Source organism: Carettochelys insculpta, chromosome 10 (genome assembly GCF_033958435.1).
Source record: "Carettochelys insculpta isolate YL-2023 chromosome 10, ASM3395843v1, whole genome shotgun sequence".
NCBI classification, from domain to species: domain Eukaryota; kingdom Metazoa; phylum Chordata; order Testudines; family Carettochelyidae; genus Carettochelys; species Carettochelys insculpta.
Genome location: NC_134146.1, coordinates 34,501,493 through 34,522,386, shown reverse-complemented (window position 1 = coordinate 34,522,386; position 20,894 = coordinate 34,501,493). Strand labels below are relative to the sequence as shown.

The following is a 20,894-nucleotide window of genomic DNA, read 5'->3' as shown; positions in this document are numbered from 1 at the left end:
TTGTTGATAGAAGTTTTTGTCAGAAGATGCCTTCCAACAAAACTTCTGTTGACAAATCACACACAAGCAATCCACTCCAGCAACAGAGGGTGGCCGGACTGCCCAGCCATTCTGTTGGCAAAGCGGTCAACCAGAAGCACAGCAGACAGGGCTGCCTGTTGTCCTGGACGCCCTGTTGACAGAGGGTCCCCTGGAACATTCAGACGGGCTTTCTGTCAACAGATCTCTGACAGAGGCCTTGCTCAGGGGGAGTAGAATACAGCTGTTGACAAAAGTGCTGGCATGCCATGAGAAACTGGACTCTCCGTGGGCTTTGTTGGCAAAACTACCATTTTGCCAGCAAAACCCTCTAGTGTAGACATAGCCAGTGCTGCTGGGCTTACCAGAAAGACCTAAGCTTTTTGAGATTGTGAAGATTCACCGGAAATTTCATGAGAAAAGGCTTCGTCCCTGGGTTTCTAGAGATTCCCTTTGTTTGCAAAGGCATGTCATATAAAACAAAATGTAAATACTTCACAACCTCCATTTTATTTCAAGTGATGATTTAGGATGCCCTTTTTGCTGAGCACATTTACTCATTCTTAATGTGATACACAACTGCTTAGCTGCTGTGTTAAACTTTCTTTCATAATTCATTTTTGGACAGAATTTGCTCTTCAGCCTGCCCCAGCAGCAACGTACAGAACAATTGGTGGAATTCTAGATTTCTATATCTTCCTAGGAGACACTCCAGAGCAAGTTGTTCAAGAGTATGTAAAGGTATGTTTATATTAGATAAGGTAATAAACTTGAACCTCTTTAATCTGGCAATTTGGGAGAAAAGGCTGTGCTGGATTATGGAATTTTCCAGACCATGGTTGTTCACCATAATGAAATTGAAACAGTCTGTTACTAAAGCTTTTGGGTACAGCTCTTTATAGAGTACCCTATGTGTATAACATGTCATAAGATAAAATCCTTAATGCACTATATTTAAACTGTTGTTTTGTTTTTATTATTGTGTAGGTAATCAAGCAGAAAACTATTAATGGTACAGTAGAGTGCTTTGCCATTCCTCACATTTACAAATTAAATTTGTGTTAGACAAAAAAGTGTGTGTGTGTGTGTGTGTGTGTGTGTGTGAGTGTTGTGTACTTTTTTTGAAAGGTATTTAAATATTTTTGTTTTAATTATGATGTTCTCAACAGAGCAGATGACCAATGGGGCTTTGGGGGCAAGGGACAGGGGGAGGAAGGGCTCAGCTGCAGGGTACCAAGGCAGAAGGAGCAACGCCATTTTGCCACTACCCCTTTTATCCTCTCCCCCTCCTCCTCCATGCCTGCCATATGCCAGTGTGAACCATGAATGTTCCTGGGTTAGACACCCCAGATCACGGAGGTTCTATAAATAACGTAGATGATGGTATAGTGAGATTGTGCCCGAAAAATATCTGTATCCTTTTACATTTGTTGGTTTTGCAATGAAAAATTTCAATGCGTGCTTCAAGACAGTCTGCAAAGAGAGTGCTGACCTTTGTTCCCTGGCCTTTTTCTCCTAGCATACAGATTCCATTAGCAATGACAAAATGCCAGTGATACTTGAAAGCTCTCATAAATGCTAATGTATTTTTAGTCAGGCAGTGTTAGTGATTATTTGTATGTAGTTTCCCTTTGCTCAGGTCCACGTAATTTGTAGCGAATTCTCTCATAGAACATAAAATGTCTTTTGAAAATTTAGGGTAGCTGTGTCAATCCCCAGGATATTAGAAAGACAGGGTGGGTGATATAATATCACTTAGTGCATTTTAAGCATTTAATATAGGCAGTGCAGTTTATTGGATATAGTGGAAAGCACTGGAATCTAGAGTCATTCTTCCTGGGGACCAATTAGTATAGGTTGATCATCTCTAGTCCAGCACCCTTAGGACCTGACCAATGCTGGACAAGAGAATTTGCCAGACCACAGGAGGCCAATATTGTCTAGCAGCATTACCAGCACTTCCACTGCTTATTGGGCTCTAAGAAGATATGTAGGTGCAAATTACAGCTAAATAAAAGCATGGAACAAAGAGCCAGGACTGGTGGCTATAAACAAACTTTATTGAGACCATGGAAAACTTAGCCACATGCATGATAAGTGGTCTTTGGGCTAATTAAAATCATGCTGGATTATGGACGTTTTTGAATAAGAGAGTGTCGGATTAGAGATGTTCAACCTGTATTTAATTGAAGTCACAGCAACTTCAGTCTGAGAGGTGGAGGGAGTTCTGTATCAGACTGTTTCATAGCCAGTGGTTACAGCAACAATGTTCCCTCTAATCTTTTTCCATCTATGTGCAGATTTTTCTGTCCATGTGTGGAATAATTTTTTATGTGCAATTAGGTACGTGCAAGTAAGCACCACCAGTAGAAATAAACACCTCTCTGTGGGCACTCTCCTAATCAGCTAAGGTGGCATTTGAATTTCTCTTGAGCAGCCGCACAAGCCCATGGCTTACAGGGAACAGTGTACAGCACTGACCTGAGAAGTGGCAGAGCCGCACTGAGATTTTTATTCTCCTCATCAGGTTGGGTGGGGGTTGGGAATAGACTTGAGCTTACGGTTTTCCATATCCTCCATGTGTGAAATAAAGGTTACAAGGGTAAACTGCCTTCATCCCCTCACCAACACCCTGCTTTGTGTCAAGTGAAGTGATATTTGCGCATACTATGGGATTGGGTCCTAGGTGCCAGTTAGGCCAAGGAGCACCTTTCTTCCCCTGGTTCATGGATTGCTAGTAAATCTAGGTGTCTCCCTGCAGCCTGAGTTTAGAGAATCTTCACTGGGAGAGGGTTGATTTTAAGATTGACCTCCCTCCCCGCCCCGCCACCTTGGCAACTTCCACTTCCTGTCTTAGATAGCTCCTTCCCTACTGTGCTGGCTTGGTGGGTCATATTTTAAGAGATCTACTGCTGCCCATGCAATGCATGGGCAGCCAAGGTACCTAACAAGGATGTCATCTATGCTACACAGTTGGGTCAACCTCAGGCAGCTGGTGTCGTCTTAATTCTGTACTACAGCCTTCCTCCCAGTGACCTAGGTGCCATATGACACCGACCACATAACTGCACCCCATGGCAGGGGTAAGGCTTTTGTTACTGTAGCTAGGGTGACCCATTGTTACAATGGCTGATGGCTGCCTTGTCAGTATAATGGCTCCTTGGGAAGCTGGGCCCTGCTGTCTGTCATAATATTTCGATGTTGAGACTTAAGTACTTTTTGTGGCTCTGAGCCCAAGTTCTGTTAATATTACTTATACAGAGTAATATAGTCCTAAAAGCCTGACTTCTCATACGCACCAATATTTTTATGTACACTTGCTGCCCATTTAATAATGCTATTTCTTCCTCTGTGGTTTGTCTTTATGACTTAGGACCTGATATCCCTGTCCAATAATTGATTGGTTACTTCGTAGTTATTATTGTTATAATTTGTACTGTGATAGTGCCCAAAGGCATAATTCAGGATCAAAGCTCCCACATATTAGTTTCACATAATAAAAGACAATCTCTATCATGAAGAATTTACAGTCTAGTGTTAAGACAGGAAAAAAAGATTAAAAAATAGAATAAGTGTTAGTATGGAGGAGAGAAAATGAATAATAGGAACCAAAATTATATGGTCCTATAGTACTAGCAATATGCGCAACTTCACTGATTCAAATAGTTTGTAGTTTTTAGAAAAAAAAGTATGGAAGAACTGTTCAGTTGTAATGTCATAGTATTCACTGTGGTTTCAAGTGCTAGACTTGAATGTATATCAGAGTACTTTATAAGTGGTTTTGGAGTAGTACAGAAATAGGGAATATTGCATTTACAAATGACCTGTACAAATTGCAAATGCAGTGCTCCTTTTCCACTCAATTTTCATTTCTTAACTTTCAGCTAATAGGAATGCCTGTAATGCCTTCATATTGGAGTCTGGGATTCCAACTGAGTCGCTGGAATTATGGATCTCTCGATGAGTTAAAAGCTGTGGTACAAAGGAACAGAGCAATTGGGATACCTTATGTAAGTCTGAAGATTTGGGGGTGCATGTGGTGCAGAAGCAGGTCAGAAATAAACCATAGATCTAATTTTACAATCGTGGAGTAGTTTATTGTAAGTCAGTTCTTGTTAAAGTAGAACAGGGGGTCAGCAAATGCTGCCTCCCACCCCACCCAGCACAGATGCGAAGAGTGGTATGTGAGTGGATTTTCATGGTAATTCAGTGCAGAACTGCCATTTATGCCTTTGAAAACCTTCCACATAAATTTTATAGCTATCGATTAAATGATCTCTCTGCTGCTTCACCATTAGTATGAAAATTACCCTAAGTTCTTACTGTCTGTCTGTAATAAAATAACAAACATAAGTTTGCTTCAGAGTAAATAGAATATAATCATAGCAAAACACTCTCAGGGTCCCAAATGATTTATTTTTAATGTACAAAATGAACTACATTATCTTTCAGGAAATTCAGTACACTGATATTGACTACATGGAGGAGAAAAAAGACTTTACATATGACCAAGTGAAGTTTAAGGACCTTCCTAACTTTGCTGAGGACCTACACAACAATGGACAAAAATACATTATTATACTGGTAATGAACTATTTTATTGATTTGCATTTTATTACTGAAACAATGTTGTTACAGTAACTGCTTATATTCAATAATTGCTTATTATGTTTTGTGTAAGTTGTGTGTACTGTGTAATCGATTGCCTAATTCTGCCATGCTTCAGAAAAATGGAATAGCTATTCATTTCTCTTGTGTTTATTTTTATTAGGACCCTGCCATTGCCATGACTGGTCTCCGTAATTCTTCATATTTCTCCTATCAAAGAGGAGAGAGCAAGAAAGTGTGGATAAATGAATCAGATGGAAACACACCTCTCATTGGAGAGGTAACTAGCTATTAAATCTTCTTTTGCCTATAACATGTTGTCACAACAAACAAGGCTGGATCGTTGCCTTTAGTAAACAAAGTTTCTTGTAACTGGTGTATGTTTAAAAGGAGGGAATGGGGAGATTTTTTTTTCTGAGCCACAAAGGCTAGACTGGCTGTCAGCTCCTGTTGATTTTCAATGGTGTTCTAACACCTAACTTTCATGTTGTATCTTTTGAGAATCACCTCCAACAGAACTACACATGAGTAAACATATGTATATGAAGGATAGAAGCAAGAGTTTAAAGATGGATACAACAAGCAGGTGTAACAAAGTAGGGTGGGGCATTAACTGAGTCAGAGGTAACACTAATGAGAATGTATTGGTACATGAATCTCTCACTCTGCATGAATAAAACCCCAATTAACTTTATTTGATCCATCTGCTTGCTTTACTTCAGTCATGAGTTCTCACAGAATTCTTGGCATTAATGTCAGTGGAACTGGGATTAACGGGCAGATTTTCAATATTGCCCAATGGTGTAAAATTAGCTAATCAGACTGGAGCCTAACTCCCTATAAAATTAATGAAGTTAAATGCCTAAGTTTCTTTGTCACTTTTAAAACACCCCTATGTGATATCTGTACCTTTAGGCAATACAAGGTCACTTGAGGTGCTTTTGCCCAACCATAGGTGCACATCACTGATAATGGAATGCCAAGAAAATGAACCTGAAAAAATATATACATGGATGGAATGTTAATTCTTGTCTTCAGTTCTGGTATCCAGTGCAGCTTCTTTGACATAAGAACTGAACCTCCCCACCCCATGCCAAATTCTAATAATTAAATATAGAGCTTGAAACATCTTTTCCCCTGCTTCATTTGGAGAGGGAGGAAGTATGTTGGTGGCAAGGGGTCCATGGGACCATTCTAACAAACCAAAGTTGAAGAGTGCTGTGGGCTGCTCTAACTTGTACTGTGAATCACTATGGCTAGCCTATGGCTTGCCGGAGGATCAGAGAAGATGCAAAAGCCACTTAGAGCTAACTTTTCCTCCTCCTCCAACTGTCTCCAGCTCTTACTAGTGCAATTGAGCCCATTTTGTGTACAATTTGGTGGTTCCGATTTATTGATGCTGCTTTAAGTTAATGGTAGCAACAAATCAACTACATAACAGGAGAAGAAAATATTTTAAATAGTCTAAAGATATAATAACACAAGGAACCTTCACTGTTCGCCTCTATCACAAAAAGAATACGTATTTTTAAATTGCCTGCATAATTATTTACTTGATAGATGGTACATTATATTCTATCAAGTCAATAATTTGGCTTTTAAAAACTCCCCTAAATAGTAACAGAGAGGAAGCCATGCTAGTCTATACACTATCAAAACAAAAAGCAGTGCTACTTGACTGCTTTTCCCCTAAATAGGTATTCATATTGCAGACCCTAGTGATTTTGAGAGCTATTTGTAGCAGTTGGGCCAATGAATCCAATTTAAAATGCCAAACTAAACATTTATGTGAGCCTTCAACAGCTATGATATTATAACCCTCATAAAATTTAAAGGATCAAAAAAAAAATCAGAGTTTTTTTGAGGGATTTAAAATATAGTGCAAGACCCAATCTTGTTCTCACAGAACTCTTGGCATTAATGTCAATGGAAGAAGGATTGAGAGGCAGATTTTCAATATTGCCCAATGGTAAAATTAGCTAATCAGACTGGAGCCTACCTCACATTAAAGTTAAAGCCTAAGTTGCTTAGGCACTTTTGAAAACACACCTATATGAATCTGTACCTTTAGGCAGATACCTTTACAAATCTATATCAAAAGTGCTTTGGAATGTGTGTTATCCTGATTCTTTCTTATTCTTCAAGGTCAATGCAGTTCTGCACAGAGTAAGTAAAGGTAGAGTATGGCTTATTACAGTAAGAGAGGGGAAGATTAACTCAACTTCCACATCTGAACTGATTGAAGAACATAGACTTACATGCTACATTCTCCCTCACCAATTTAATTCTTGTTGAGGACTTTTATTTGACTGCTCTCAGAAACCGACACACGGTCGCATGCGGTGGTTTCGTTTTACCATAGGTGCACATCGCTGGTAATGGAATGCCAAGAAATGAAGCCAAAAAAAAATATATATGTGGATGGCATGTTAATTCTTGGCATCAGTTCTGTCAGATAGTATAGCCTCTTTGACATAAGGACTGAATCCTGCCCCACCCCATGCCAAATACGAATCATTGAATATAGAGCTTGAAACATCTTTTCCCCTACTTCATTTGGAGAACAGAAGTATTCCACTGATCCTTTTTATGAGAGTATTACAAAACTGGATCCAAACATGGTTAAATTGTGTATTATAGAGAATTATTACAAACTAATTGAAATGTTTGTTAGACATAATAAAGCTAAATCTTTCTTAGTGGAACAGACAGTGTAACCAGTTGCACTTTCCTTTTTTACACTGTAGGTGTGGCCAGGACAGACTGTGTTCCCTGACTATACCAACTTAGGATGTACCACGTGGTGGGTGGAAGAATGTAAGCTGTTTCATGATAAAGTCAAGTATGATGGGATTTGGATTGTAAGTCATACACACTTTTTTTATGATGCTAGTGAAAGTTTTTATGATGCTAGTGAAAGTTTCAGATCAAACCTCTTTTCAATCTCTCATCTTTATATTTCTTTAAAAACTATAATCTAAGTGTTAATCTCCTAGCTATGTCTACACGTGCTGCTTCATTCAGAAGTGGCATGGTACTGAGCTGTCCAGAAGATGCTAACGAGGCATGGATGTAAATTTCCCATGCCTCATTAGCGTATGGACACGTGATTTGGAGTCCAAAAGAAGCTCTTCCGGACTCCAAAATACACGTGCAGATGTGTGGCCCCACGGGGATCTTCTGGAAGGAAACCTTTCTGGAAGCCCCCTGCTTCCCAATTTTGAGGAAGATGGGGCTTTCGGAAGGAGGGCTTCCTTCCAGAAGATCCACATGGGCCACGCATCCGCACGTGTATTTGGGAATTCGAAAGAGATTCTTCTGGGCCTCAAGTCACGTGTCCATATGCTAATGAGGCATGGGAAATTCACATCCACGCCTCATTAGCATCTTCTGGACAGCCCATTACCATGCTGCGTTTTCTGGAATCGGCATATATAGGCGTAGCCCTGATCTTTTATTGAAAAACAAAATGCACTGGGTGAATTCCTAGCCCCACTGGTGCCACTGGTTTTCATGGGGCAAGGATTGCATCCCGTATATTTGGCATCTTTTGATTCATGGATGTTGACATGGTGCCTCCAAAGTAAAGTGATTGAGCTCAGAGAATCACAGAACACTACAACTGGAAGTGACCTTGAGAGGTCATTGAGTCCAATCCCCTGCCCTCATGGCAGGACCAAGCACTGTGTAAGTGGGACAGAAAGCTTCAATATTTGCAAACCAAACACGACCCTGCCCCCCAAAAGTAGTAAACTAATGAAGGAAAGAGAGTGAGATTCCTTGCCCTTTTAACGTCCAAACTACTGATATGAGTGTTACAATGCTAACCATTCTTATTTAAGGGTGAACAGTAGCATTGCATAGAAATCCGAGAATCAAAGAATGCTAGGACTGGAAGGGACCTTGAGAGGTCGAGTCCAGCCCCCTGCCCTCATGGCAGGACCAAGTACTCCCCACAGCATCCCTGATAGACGTTTATCTAAATATTTTTACCTTTTGGTGAATGTGACAGGCTAGTTAAAACAACCTTAAATTGAACCAGCTTTGGAAGGTTTTTTTTATCCTCACAACATAGGAAGGAGAAAACAAAGTCTATGGCAATATTTCCATTGATTCTAATGGGCTTTGAATTATTGGGACCCAGTTTAGATACAGAAAATTCCCTTTAACCCACTCACCCTGACCCATGAAAACACTTCAACATGGGCTTATCTTCAAGTCTTTTGTGAATACTCCAACTGCAGCATTTTGCTGGAAACAGGACCCCAACCTACCAGCTATGGTCCAAAACTAACCGCTGACTTCATTTGACTTTCATGAATGTTTCTTTATTTCACATTTTTGCCTAATGTTTTCTGAGTAGGAGTGAAAACAAAAGTTCCTGCTAGTTACACTGGAGCACCCAAAACTGTGCTAGGTGCTTAAAGGAAGTTACTGTCTTATTTAATGAATGATTCAGTGATGGAGGAAAAAGTAAAAAGTAGAAGTTAAAAAAAGCAGTCGGGCTCACTGTTGTGTCTGTGGATGTGATACAAAATAGTCAATTCTCTGTTTATCAATATTTGTTACTTTCAGGTGTAGGTATTATTAGAAAGTTGGTTCTTATAAATCATTAAGCAATAATTGTAATCTTTCTCTTTTTGATCCATAGGAAGCTAGTGTACATAAGGGAAAAGAGTCTGACACGTAATTATGACTAAAGACCTTAAACTGCCGATTTCAAATTAGAATCATTAACCAGTATTTTCTAAATCAACAGGTGCTATTTCTATTGTCTTGCAAATCATTTTTAGCCACATTTCTACTTGGTAAATGATATAGTTATTCGAACTGGAACAGTGTACTTATTTGTGGCGATTCATTGGGTGTTAACATGCGGCCAAGGTTATAAACCATTATCAAAGCCTGCCTGCCTGATTACCTTTATAATTACTGTAGGCAAATTCTGAAAGCCTATTTATGTCTTGACTAATCAGACAATGTGGACCTGTCCTCCATAGGCACTGAAGGATAAAAATTCATAGCAAATCTAGATAGTTCAGGGAGTTTCAGCTCAGTGCTTTTCCAGTCATTATTTCATACCTGGAGAAGCAAAAGTAGCTGAGAACTTTGATACCATCTCTTGAGGGGTTCCTCAGCCGCAGAATGCATGTAAACATAGATCCAGGTGCCCTTGTACAAAATATACTGTAGTCAGAGTTGAGAGAGGTTTGCCAGATTTGACATTTTTCCCCTTCCCACTCCTCTGGATTAGTTGACTGACTGTAGATAAAGACCTTAGCAAAGCTTTATGAGCCGTAGGCTTCTACATCCATACTTGGGTTCCTAAACCAAAACAGCTTAATTTTCAAAAATGAACACCTAAGGTTCCCAAAGATGCAAGTAAGATTTGTGGGATGCTCATCAGCCCTGGAAATTAGCTCCCATTTATATTTAGGTGCCTAAATGTGGATCTTGGAATCTAACTTTGGGTACTCTAGGGTTGAAAAAGTTGGCCTTTGTTTACTTTAATTAAATATGGCAATGCATATGTTCTGCGTACTTCCCCCCCACCAGTTTTAATTCATGTGTCAGTCAAACAGACTGTATAGAGTGAAACTAGATTTGGCATCCAGTTGCTCAATTCAAACTAAATTCTAATAGGAACTCATGAGGTAAAGTGCATTTAATAGAAAACAGATATCTGAGACCATTACAATTCTAGTATCTTGTGTGATAGCTTCTGATTTTCTAAGATGACTAGAAAAATGACTGTGCTTTCATGACTGGTATTAAATTTGCTGGACATCTGGAAAAGAATGAGTAGAAATTGAAAAGGACAGGATTGGAGTGTACTTCAGTATAGGAAGTCAAATCCCATTTGTTCTGGGGCCAATAATATTTCAGCTTCGGCAGCTGTTAGCCAGAATGAAAGAGAACCATCCTGGACAGGATTCTTTCAGAGGGACAGAAAGGGGTCTTTCTCTGGAGCATGACAAACCCAAACTGAATAGTTGGAGGCAGCCGCATCAAAACTTAATTGACTACTGTACTTCATGTGTGCGAGTGTCGTTCAAGTTTTAATCTGACATGTTTTATTCTGAAAATTATTTCTCTCCCTTTGGCACTCTACCGTCTTGCTACTTTGCATCTGATGAAGGAATCATAATGTCAGCTGTTGGCAACCCTGTGGTAGTTTATGAGAGTACTTGCCATGGTTTGGATAATACGCTGCTAATGCTGTTATAAGAATAAGTGGCTTTTTCCTGAATGTTTCTGTTCCAGAAACATCTGAATCGTGCTTCCTGTTCTCTGTAGTAGCATAAAAGCATCCTGATCCAGAATAGGTTGTAGGTTTTTAATGATGCATTGCAGGGGTTTGAGTTGGGGGCTATAGGTGATGACAGGTGGTGGTGTCTTGGGCCTGTCTGAAAGCCAGAAACCAGCTACTTCGAGATAGGCCCAAGAAGATCAACAACACGACACCACTTGTCATCACATATAGCCCCCAACTCAAACCACTGCAATGCATCATTACAAATCTACAACCTACTCTGAATCAGGATGCTACGTTCCAGAAGGCTCTGTAGGTGACAGGCCTGTTTTTTCCTGTAGACAACCTCCTAAGATGAAAGAGATTGACACTGGCAATCACAGGCTACACCACAGTAATACAAATCCTGGAACTTTTCCTTGCAACAAACCCCTGTGCCAACTTTGTCCACATATTTATTCTGGGGATACCATCAGTGGACCTAACCATGTTAGTTACAAGATCAAAGGCACATTCTCGTGCACTTCCAGCAGCATTATATATGCTATTATGTGCCAACAATGCCCTGACACCATGTACGTTGGATAGACTGGGCAAAACCTTCACCAAAGAATAAATGGACACAGAGCAGATATCAAGAAACTCAATACGCATACGGTGGTCAGTGAATACTTCAGTGGAGTGGGCCATTCTGTTAAAGACCTGAGAATTTGTGTCCTGGAACACAGAGACTTTAACAACAGATTAGAGTGCGAGATTTGTGAATATGTATTCAAATTTGACACATTAACGTGGTATGAGCAAAGACCTTAACTACCTCACATGTTGCAAGGACTGATTCCCTTCCTTTGATGATCGTTATTATCTCACAGGACAGTTATCCCCTCCTCCCATCACTCACCTCCTTCCTTCAATCCTATTTGATTTGTCAGATTTTATTGCATTATTTTTTCTTTTTGGTCCTCTGTACTTATAAATGTCAGTCTGTACTGGAAATGAAATTGATCAGAAGAAGTGGATGTGTCCCATGAAAGGTTGTCACCAAATAAATCACTTTGTTAGTCTTTAAAGTGCCAGGTTTCTGCTGCTTTGTTTTGTTGGAGTACAGACTAATACGGCTACCTGTCTGTTACTCTTAAAAGCTGTTTAGCTTTAAATTGCCCCTAAATAACAGCACAGAACACTGACAGCCAGGACTAATGGCTGTAAACAAGCTTCATGGGAAACTTGGCCACGCCCATGATAAGTGGACACTCAGCTAATTAAATTCATGTTGAACCACAGATGTTTCTGGACCAGAATGATTCAACCTGTATTTTCATATAGTAAGTGATTTATCTAACACCATATACCTGCCAAAAAGGGCACACAAGGGCTGCCTCTTTTAGCCCAAGCTTCATTTCCTGGTTCTGAGGAGGCAATTCTGCCCCAAGAATTGACCCATAGAAGTTAATCAAAGACCATACTGGCTTATGTTTGCAGCAACTGCTGTATCCCTCCCCACTCCTCCCTTCAAAACAACATTGCAGAAGCTTACATCACAGTATTTCTTCAAAGACTGCACACAAGGTCAAAACAAAGTGAAAGAAATAATTTCCCTGCCCATACCACGGCAGCATAAATAAACAAAAAGACCAAATCCTTGATAGTCTGTATAACAGCACTATCTTCTGGTGGTTACCACCATAATTTATCTTTTAATAAGTGGAAGGTTAATATGTTAGCAGATTGTTCCCAAAATAAATTGATCTGCTATATTCTATATGCTTCTTTACTGTTGTGGAACAATTACTGCATTTGTAACATCTGTAGTCTGCAATCCCTTGAAACAAAGAAGGGCCCAGATTGTTTTTGTGCAATTTATGAAAAAAGACTCTTTTTGATGATAAAACTGTGTGCGTGAGAAGGTATTTAAAGTCACTTTGAGGTTCCTTTACATTGTTGCAGTGTGGTGATCTAAATTAGGCCTTACATGTTTGCGAACCAGAGCCCTTTTCTTTGAATACATCCAAGATGTGAGAAGATAAATGGAAGAGTGGGCTCGATCGATAAAACCTTGTAAAATTGACCTATTCATTTAAAAAAATTAGACAGTACAAATGTAAAAGCAGTTAACCTGCACACTGTGCTATTTAATGATCCACAGAAACCTCTCCTTAATATACAGAAACATGTTCATATTTGATCTGGCTACAGCATATATAACTCTAATTAATGTCATAGAATGAAGATGAACTTTAGGCCTGATTTTGACCTCACAGGTACTCAGTTCACACTGGGTTACTCTACTGACTATAGATTAGGTCCTTTTGTATTGATGCCACGATTCGTGATATCAGAGGCTGGCCCACTGTGTTTTCTATGTTGAAAAACAATGGAGTTTATATGAAAAAAGATGGGTGTGCTTTGATTTTGAATACTCACACATGGAAGAAAAAAACCAACTCTTTCTGAATGCCTTTAGTTCATATCTCTTAGGTTAATATGTGCCCAGTTCTTTCACGTGACTAGTGTCAGGCAGTGCATGATGAAGTGTCTTTCTGGGATTGGATATGTCACAGCTTGAAGTGTAATACAGTATATACATATAATTGATATCAGTGGTGTTCAGCCTATGGTCTGCAGACCCAGATTTCCAAAGGGGTCCACACCTCCATTTGAAACTTTTGTGGTGTCCGCAAATGAAGAAAAGTTGAAAACCACTGGTTTATACCAGTCATAAGTGCAGTCCTGTCAATAATGCAGATGATTAAATTTTACAAGGTACTCTGAGAAGACTCACATGACTAAGTCTCTGCAGCATCAGGATCTATATTATTATGTGGGTAGATGGGTATAATCTACCTATGCTTTGTGTACTTTAGGTAGGGAGACTTTATTAAACTTCCCTTTGCTAAACCCATTGAATGATATAAAGATTGCTTCAGGGAAACACCTTTAAAGCATGCACTGTCATAATGAATTATAGTCAATGCCTTTTTTCTTTTTTCCAGGACATGAATGAAATATCCAACTTTATTCAAGGTTCAATACGTGGCTGTCAGCAAAACAACTTCAACTATCCTCCTTTCACTCCACGTAAGTCTAGAGTCTTAAATTATGCAGCAAAAATCCAAATGTGTGTGAGGTAGAAGTAATCAGTTATAATGAGGTAAGGGAAATGTTTAGCATTTGTTTTATGTGTTATGGTCTAAACATTCTTATTAGCAGAAAAGATGATTATATAGTATGTTTATTCTCCGTGGCTTAGGTGGTGTTTCCAGAATTTCTAAAGGTGAATGCCCTTTTCCAGTAAACGTTTCATCATTCTTCAAATTATTAGCTGCATTTTCTAAACATTGCTATTGCCTTAATTAAGTCTAGCAATAGTATTGATTTTTTTCCTTTATCATGAATGACTTTAGGCATGTACGTATAACTAAACTGGAATTCTAATGCTTTATCAAGCAATAACTTATGTAATCTTATCGCAGTAGCTTGCCAGATCCAATACTTTAATCATTTAGAATAAAGTTATTCAATCCTTCCATATGCTCATGTGCATTTACTCACAGGGAATAGTCCAATTGGCATCAGTGCCTCTGCTTGTGCAAAGAAATGCTCTGGAAGGTGATGAAGGGCTGCACCACCTAGTACTTAGTACAGCATTTTAGACTATGCCATCATGTGCGAGCAATGCCCCTCTGCTGTGTATGTTGGAGAAACTGGACAATCGCTTTTCCCAAGAATGAATGGACAACAAATCAGATATTGGGAATCTGAATACACATGAACCTATTAGTGAGCATTTCAAGGGAGCAAAGTGGATGATTGCATAAGGTGCTTTCTGCATGCATTAAGGTGACAGTTAAGGCCATACCAAGCTACAGTTGTGCAAAATAAAGATTTAGTGTAAGAAGTGCTGTAAGGCAATGGCACTGCAGAGAGCTGGTGGTTACTGTTCAATATCACCTGTAGAAATATGATATAAGATTTTAATAGTTTTATGTTCTGAACAAATTGAATCCGATTATATGTCAGTGCATTAAACTCCCCTTTGATTTCAATGCTGCATTTATAGAAGTGTTAGAGGCAATGTGTGTATTGCTCTGTGTTCATATTTTGATTTGCTATGAGCATAGGGAACTCCGTAGCAGAAAAACAGCACAGTTTAAACACAGATAAATAAAGCCAGCATACCTCATCTAGCTGTGCCAACCTATTGGCATATGACTGGATATTTTTATTCTTGAAGCAAGGTGATAAATGTAAATATTGAACAAAAAAAAGTTCCTCTGTTTAGTTCCATATTAAGAAAACGATTGGAAATATTCAACATAAAGGTAAAGTCGGATGTTGTCATATTATTTTCTGAAGGTATTCTTGATGGACTCACGTATTCAAAGACACTTTGCATGGATGCTGTGCAATATTGGGGGAAACATTATGATGTTCACAATCTATATGGATATTCCATGACCCTATCAACTGAGAAGTAAGAACTGCTTTCTAATAATTGTTACATAAAGATATACTAGAGTATGTGGCCTACATTTGCAAAAGCGGTTAGTGATTTTTAGGTACCCACCCAGAAACTCTTTAAAGGAGCCTGGTTTTCAGAGAGGTTTCTGAAGCTGGGCATCCAACACTCAAGTACCAACAGCCTGTTATATATGTGCCCAGTTTGCCTGTAGAACCGGTTAATGGAAAGAAGACATTTTTATTTAAAGTTCCATCCAAAAATGTATTTATTATTTTAAACAAAAGTAACAAAGAAAAACATTGAGGTTTTTAAATGTTAGTGAACTGCCAACTGTGTTTCAATAATTTTCAAAGCTTTACTGTAATTTTAAGACAATTTCAGTCAAGTTTATTTCAGTTTGAAGAACAAATTAAGCCATGGTTCTGGTCCTGTCTAACACAGTTCAGGGATCTCCTATTTCCAGAAGATAAGTGTCTGCACCTCATCCCATTATGCATCTACAGTTTCTAGTAGGTAATGTGTGTTTATTTAAAAAAAACAAACAAACAAACAGTGTTTTTGTCCCCCTCGGAACGCCTACACTCAAACAGGAAACTAGCTTGATATGTTGGACCCTCACCTGATCTGAAATGGATTAGCTCTACTGAAGCCAAACAAGCATATTCCAGTTGAGTGTTTGGCACAAAGTTAAGTGGTCTAAGAAGTCTCAGAAAGAGAGCTTATTTAGAGTGACTATCAGGAGCTCAGCCAAAATACATCTAACTGCAACTGAGATTGCTAATTCAGATTCATTAATTTATAAAAACTCTAAGGCCCAGGGATGCAATGTGGAGGGGGAAAAAAGATAATCTGTCAGAGTATGAATACACTTATCACGTGGCATTAATTCCGGTATAATTTAATTTTCAGAGCAATACAAAGCGTTTTCCCTGGAAAAAGAAGCATGTCTATTTCTAGATCTACTTTTGCTGGATCAGGAAAATACACAGGACATTGGCTAGGAGATAATGCTGCTACGTGGAATGATCTGAGATGGGCGATACCAGGAATGCTGGAATTTAACCTCTTTGGGATCCCTTATGTATGATACAGTTTGTGATAACCCTTCTTAGCAACAGACTAAAAATTAACAATGAAATCTTCTCATACAGTTGTTCATCTAATCAAAACCAATATAACTAATGACCTTGTTCTTGATAACATAATCACTTTCAGGAGTTCAGAAGACAAAACCAACCCTCATCTTCTGTGTATAGCTTTATTCAATTGGCTGAATTAATTATTAGAGTGTTAATCATGATTTTTGCCTTCAAGGACAGGAAAGCCTCAAAATGCACAATTTCAAGTTGTATTTAACTCACCTTAACACAAGTTAAATGCAACTCAAAATGTGGCTCCCATTCCCCCAGCCCTGGCTAAAACCCCTGGCCCTGCGCAGCCTGGTTCAAATGCCCCGTGGTCCATTTCACTTCCTGCCCATCCTGCCACCCACCCCAATTGGGAGCTCCAAAAGGAGCTCCAGGTGCTCCTGCTGCTTCTCTGGGTGCAGAACATGTGTTCTGCTGGGGGTGGAAAAAGCGGCCCCCTGACTTAACGCGAATTTGAGTTATGCGAGGGTTCATGGGACTACTTTATCAGGTATAGGCCATTCCGACAGGGGGTTTCTGACTAGATGGACTAATGATTTGATCTAGTTCAACCTTTTCCTTGTTCATGCCCCCTCAATATGCTATAAAACTTCGTGTTCCAGCTCTGCTGTAACAACTGTTTTTCAGCATGTAAAAGCCAGGCCGCAGAAGTCTTAGTTGCTCAGGCTTCAGCTTCAGTCTTAAGTGGTGGGGACCAGGGCACTGGGCTGTAGTCCCTTACGGCTTTCTGCCTGGGTCTCAGTGAGTCTAATGCCAGTCATATTTGGCAGACCCACCCTAAAACCTGCTCACAACCCCTGCCCCCCCGCTCCATGGGGCCCCAGATTCCTGGTTAACAACCATTTATCTAGTGCACCGTTTTTGCAGATGTTTTGAGCCATCTGTCACCCTTTACTATTGCTTTATCTTCATTGATGAGCTCTAAAAGCAGACACTGTATAGTGTTTTTTGCTGCAGCATTGAGAGTGGCATAAGATTGCTCATTTGTAAATGAATGAAATGATTCTGTCTTCAGGCTTTGCAGTTCTCTGATTGCACTGTGCTACCATCTTTTAGGCTGCTTTAATGTTTATCAGTCATTTATTTATGGCAGCACATATTGCATATTACATGTTTTCCAAACACTGAAGAGTGGTGCTTCAAGGAGCTCATGATCTAAGGATAACATAGAGCTTAAGGAATAGGGGAACTTTCATAGCCAATTTACATACAAGTCAGTTTTGTTCACTATAGCTGACCAGTATGACCACAGGTTGTACAATAAAGCCATGTATGTGCAGGTACAAAAGTACTCTGATGAACTGAACAGCAAATGCCTCCTTTTCCCCCATTATACCACTCTCTCTTCCCTTTTAATTTTCCTCTGGTCCCTTCTGATGAACCTTTCTCTGTGAAATAAGAAAAGAAAAAACATTTTTTTTTAAATGGAGTAATTTGGGAGATAATGTGCAAGGTATGCTTAGTAGGAGTCCCTCGGAGCTACTTGGAAAAATACTATATAAAAGTTTGCCATCATTACTGCCAATCTACAGAGGAACCTAAGAGTTCATCTGCATGGCCCTGCATTATGGACTACAGGGAGGGGGGGAATTGTAGTGTACTCTAATGTTTTGCCCTAAGTGCCCCTTGTAAACTCTTCAAGAACTAAAAATTACCTACCTTGTGTTAACAAGGTTCTCTTTGATATGGGACTTTTTCATTACATTGTAACGTGGAGTAAAAACTTAAATCAAGTTAAACTTTGAAAATACTTGTGGTATATTCTTTTTTTTTTTTAAAAAAAAAGCAGACGTGACACTCCCCCTTCAAAAATAATCTTGGTAATGGCTATGTGTTCAGAATGAAAGCTGTTTTGACAGCTTTGAGTCGGGGTGAGACCAGATGTGAAAGAAGAAGAAAAGTGTCAGAGGGGAATATGCTGAATGCCTCTCTCTGGCTTAGTACTGTGGCAGTTAAGGATATGGGTTGATTATTCACTGGATATTATCCCTTTCCCATCGCACATCATCTTTTGAAAGAGCGGTAGTATGCCAATTAAAAATATGTTTGTAAGCATGCGTATAAAGATGTGGTATGCTGGATGATGTAGCTACCGTTTTGACACATGCACACTTTTTTTTTTTTAAAGATTGGTGCAGATATTTGTGGTTTCTTTGATAATGTCACAGAAGAACTTTGCAGACGATGGATGCAAGTTGGAGCTTTTTATCCATTTAGCAGAAATCATAATGCTGAAAATTATGCGGTAGGTTACAAATAAGTTTACAAAATTCATTAAAAATATCAGTATGTTACCAATTTTCTGCCATTGTTGTACCACTAACCTTCCAGATAGGACAGCAACATTTTGTGTGTCCACTAGTGCAACAAAACTGGAACAAATCCACCATGAAGTAATTGCCACCATTGTCTATAGTTAATAGGAGTAGTGCCTGATTAAATATTGAAACAATTGCTGTCTTACTAGTAGAGTGTAGGTGCTTTGTCTCCTGCATTCCAGTTAGATTTTCTGGTCAAAGTTAGCAATATAATTCATGGGATTGTAACTGGCATTTTATATTTGTAGGCTCTGTTGATGAAATTCTAACTCCAACCTCCATTGCAAGTGTAGGTATTGTGCCAAATTTATCACTGGCATAAGCAGCTGAAGCCTCCTAGAGTTCCTGTGGATTCACATGGAGTTGTCCTACAGCATTGTTTTACAACGTGTTTCCTTCTTCATGGCAATAACAACCTAACCTTTGTTTTCAGCCTCAGGATCCAGCTATATTTGGGGCAAGTTCTGTTTTAGTGAGATCAGCAAGGAACTACCTGAACATTCGATACACTTTACTGCCCTACCTCTATACCCTTTTTTACAACGCTCATACACAAGGAGGCACAGTAGTGAGACCACTTCTTCATGAGTAAGTTCACTAAGTGTATCTGTTGTCATGTGCTCGAACATCTGCTGTGAATGTCAGTGGTAGATAACGAAATTAATTTGGCTGATGTATTTCCTAGCTCATAAGGCCTTGAACAAACTATTTCTAAGCAGGAAATGTATGAAAATATGATTATAAACCAATAGGAAAATGTGTGAATATAGCTCATATATAATTTTCATATTTTTTCATATGGAGTTAAAAGCAAGTGACAGTGTTATAAATTTACAGTTATCAGTATTGCCATTCTTCTGTGGCGGTGCCAGATAAAGTAACATGTTACCCAGGGCAATAATCAATAAATAAAATAAATGCTACTATCTTCTCCTTTTAGGTTCTATTCTGATGAAGCAACATGGGCTATTGATCGACAGTTCTTGTGGGGCCCTGGTCTCCTTATCACTCCTGTGCTGGACCCAGTAAGTTGATTATGTGTTAAAATTATCTGATGAGCTTTTTAGGGAGGATGGCAGTCCATATTGTGCAAAATTACCTGGTGACCCTTAAGTGAACAGCCACGCTCGGGCATGTTAGAGTGAATTGCATGGGCACTTGAACAACGTGGTGAGGTACGTGGGGTGGAGGCAGGGTCCAGAGACCCTTTTAAATTGTGATAGGGAAATGTGCCTTAGCACAAAAGGCTAAACCACAAACTCCAGACCAAGAATTGAGGAACCAAGTGAATTGGGGAAGTCTAACCCAGTTAGCAATGGAATTTACTGAAGTGCTTGCAGACTGCACTGTCTGCAGCCACCCCCTCCCCGGTCTAAAATTGACAAACAGAAAAACCTATACAGAAAAGAGCCATGGCCTCTGACCTAGCACCCCAGAGGCGCCAGCTGCATACCTGAAAAGGGAAAAAGAAGTATGGGATGCATGGTTGTGTAAAAAGGGGAGGGGCCTGAGAGGGGTTACAGGCAAAGAGAAGCAGAAGCAACCAGGATGTGATGTGTCAGGCCTCGGGTGGAGCCAGCAAATGGCAGATCATAAAAGGGGGCAACTAAGTAAGGAGGAGGAGGAACTCCCGAATCCTGGAGAGACCGGATGCTGTCTGCAACAAGGACTGATCACCCTTCGCCACTTCTCCCACCTGCTCACGAGTTAAATAGAGTAGTGTGCGAAAACCTATTGGTACCATAAATAAATTTGTAACAGTATAGCTTAGATAGCCAGATGCAGTGTTTTATTGTTTTGTTCCTGTACCTGCTCAGCTATGTAAGTAAAAGTCAGCAGTTGCATTTTATCTGTGGCTTTTCTTTTAATACCCTGCCATAGCTATGTGTATTGTTGTGTGTATGTCTTTAGTTTTATGAGTCTGTAAGGGTCACGTGTAAGGCTGAGGCAAAGATGCCCCAGGACCCCCAAGAGGGCTTTGACCCAATGACCAGGAAGTTCTGAAAGCAAGCTGCCTCAGCTGGGAAGAGTGGTCTGCTGAAGCTCCGTGTTCTATAGAACAGAGTGTTGTTTGTATCTGTATGTCA

At 39.6% G+C, this 20,894-nt stretch overlaps 1 protein-coding gene across 2 annotated transcripts in view; it reads left to right on the top strand.

The window, feature by feature from the left end:
* SI (sucrase-isomaltase) overlaps window positions 1-20,894 on the top strand; it is a 262,662-nt gene that overhangs the window by 19,267 nt on the left and 222,501 nt on the right. For both annotated transcript variants that reach the window (XM_075003677.1, XM_075003678.1), the window contains exons 9-19: window positions 647-759; window positions 3,903-4,028; window positions 4,471-4,602; window positions 4,790-4,906; window positions 7,374-7,487; window positions 13,873-13,957; window positions 15,236-15,353; window positions 16,251-16,422; window positions 18,618-18,734; window positions 19,241-19,395; window positions 19,748-19,832. In XM_075003677.1, coding sequence (XP_074859778.1) covers window positions 647-759; window positions 3,903-4,028; window positions 4,471-4,602; window positions 4,790-4,906; window positions 7,374-7,487; window positions 13,873-13,957; window positions 15,236-15,353; window positions 16,251-16,422; window positions 18,618-18,734; window positions 19,241-19,395; window positions 19,748-19,832 — 1,334 coding nt within the window. The remainder of the gene's footprint in view (window positions 1-646; window positions 760-3,902; window positions 4,029-4,470; window positions 4,603-4,789; window positions 4,907-7,373; window positions 7,488-13,872; window positions 13,958-15,235; window positions 15,354-16,250; window positions 16,423-18,617; window positions 18,735-19,240; window positions 19,396-19,747; window positions 19,833-20,894) is intronic.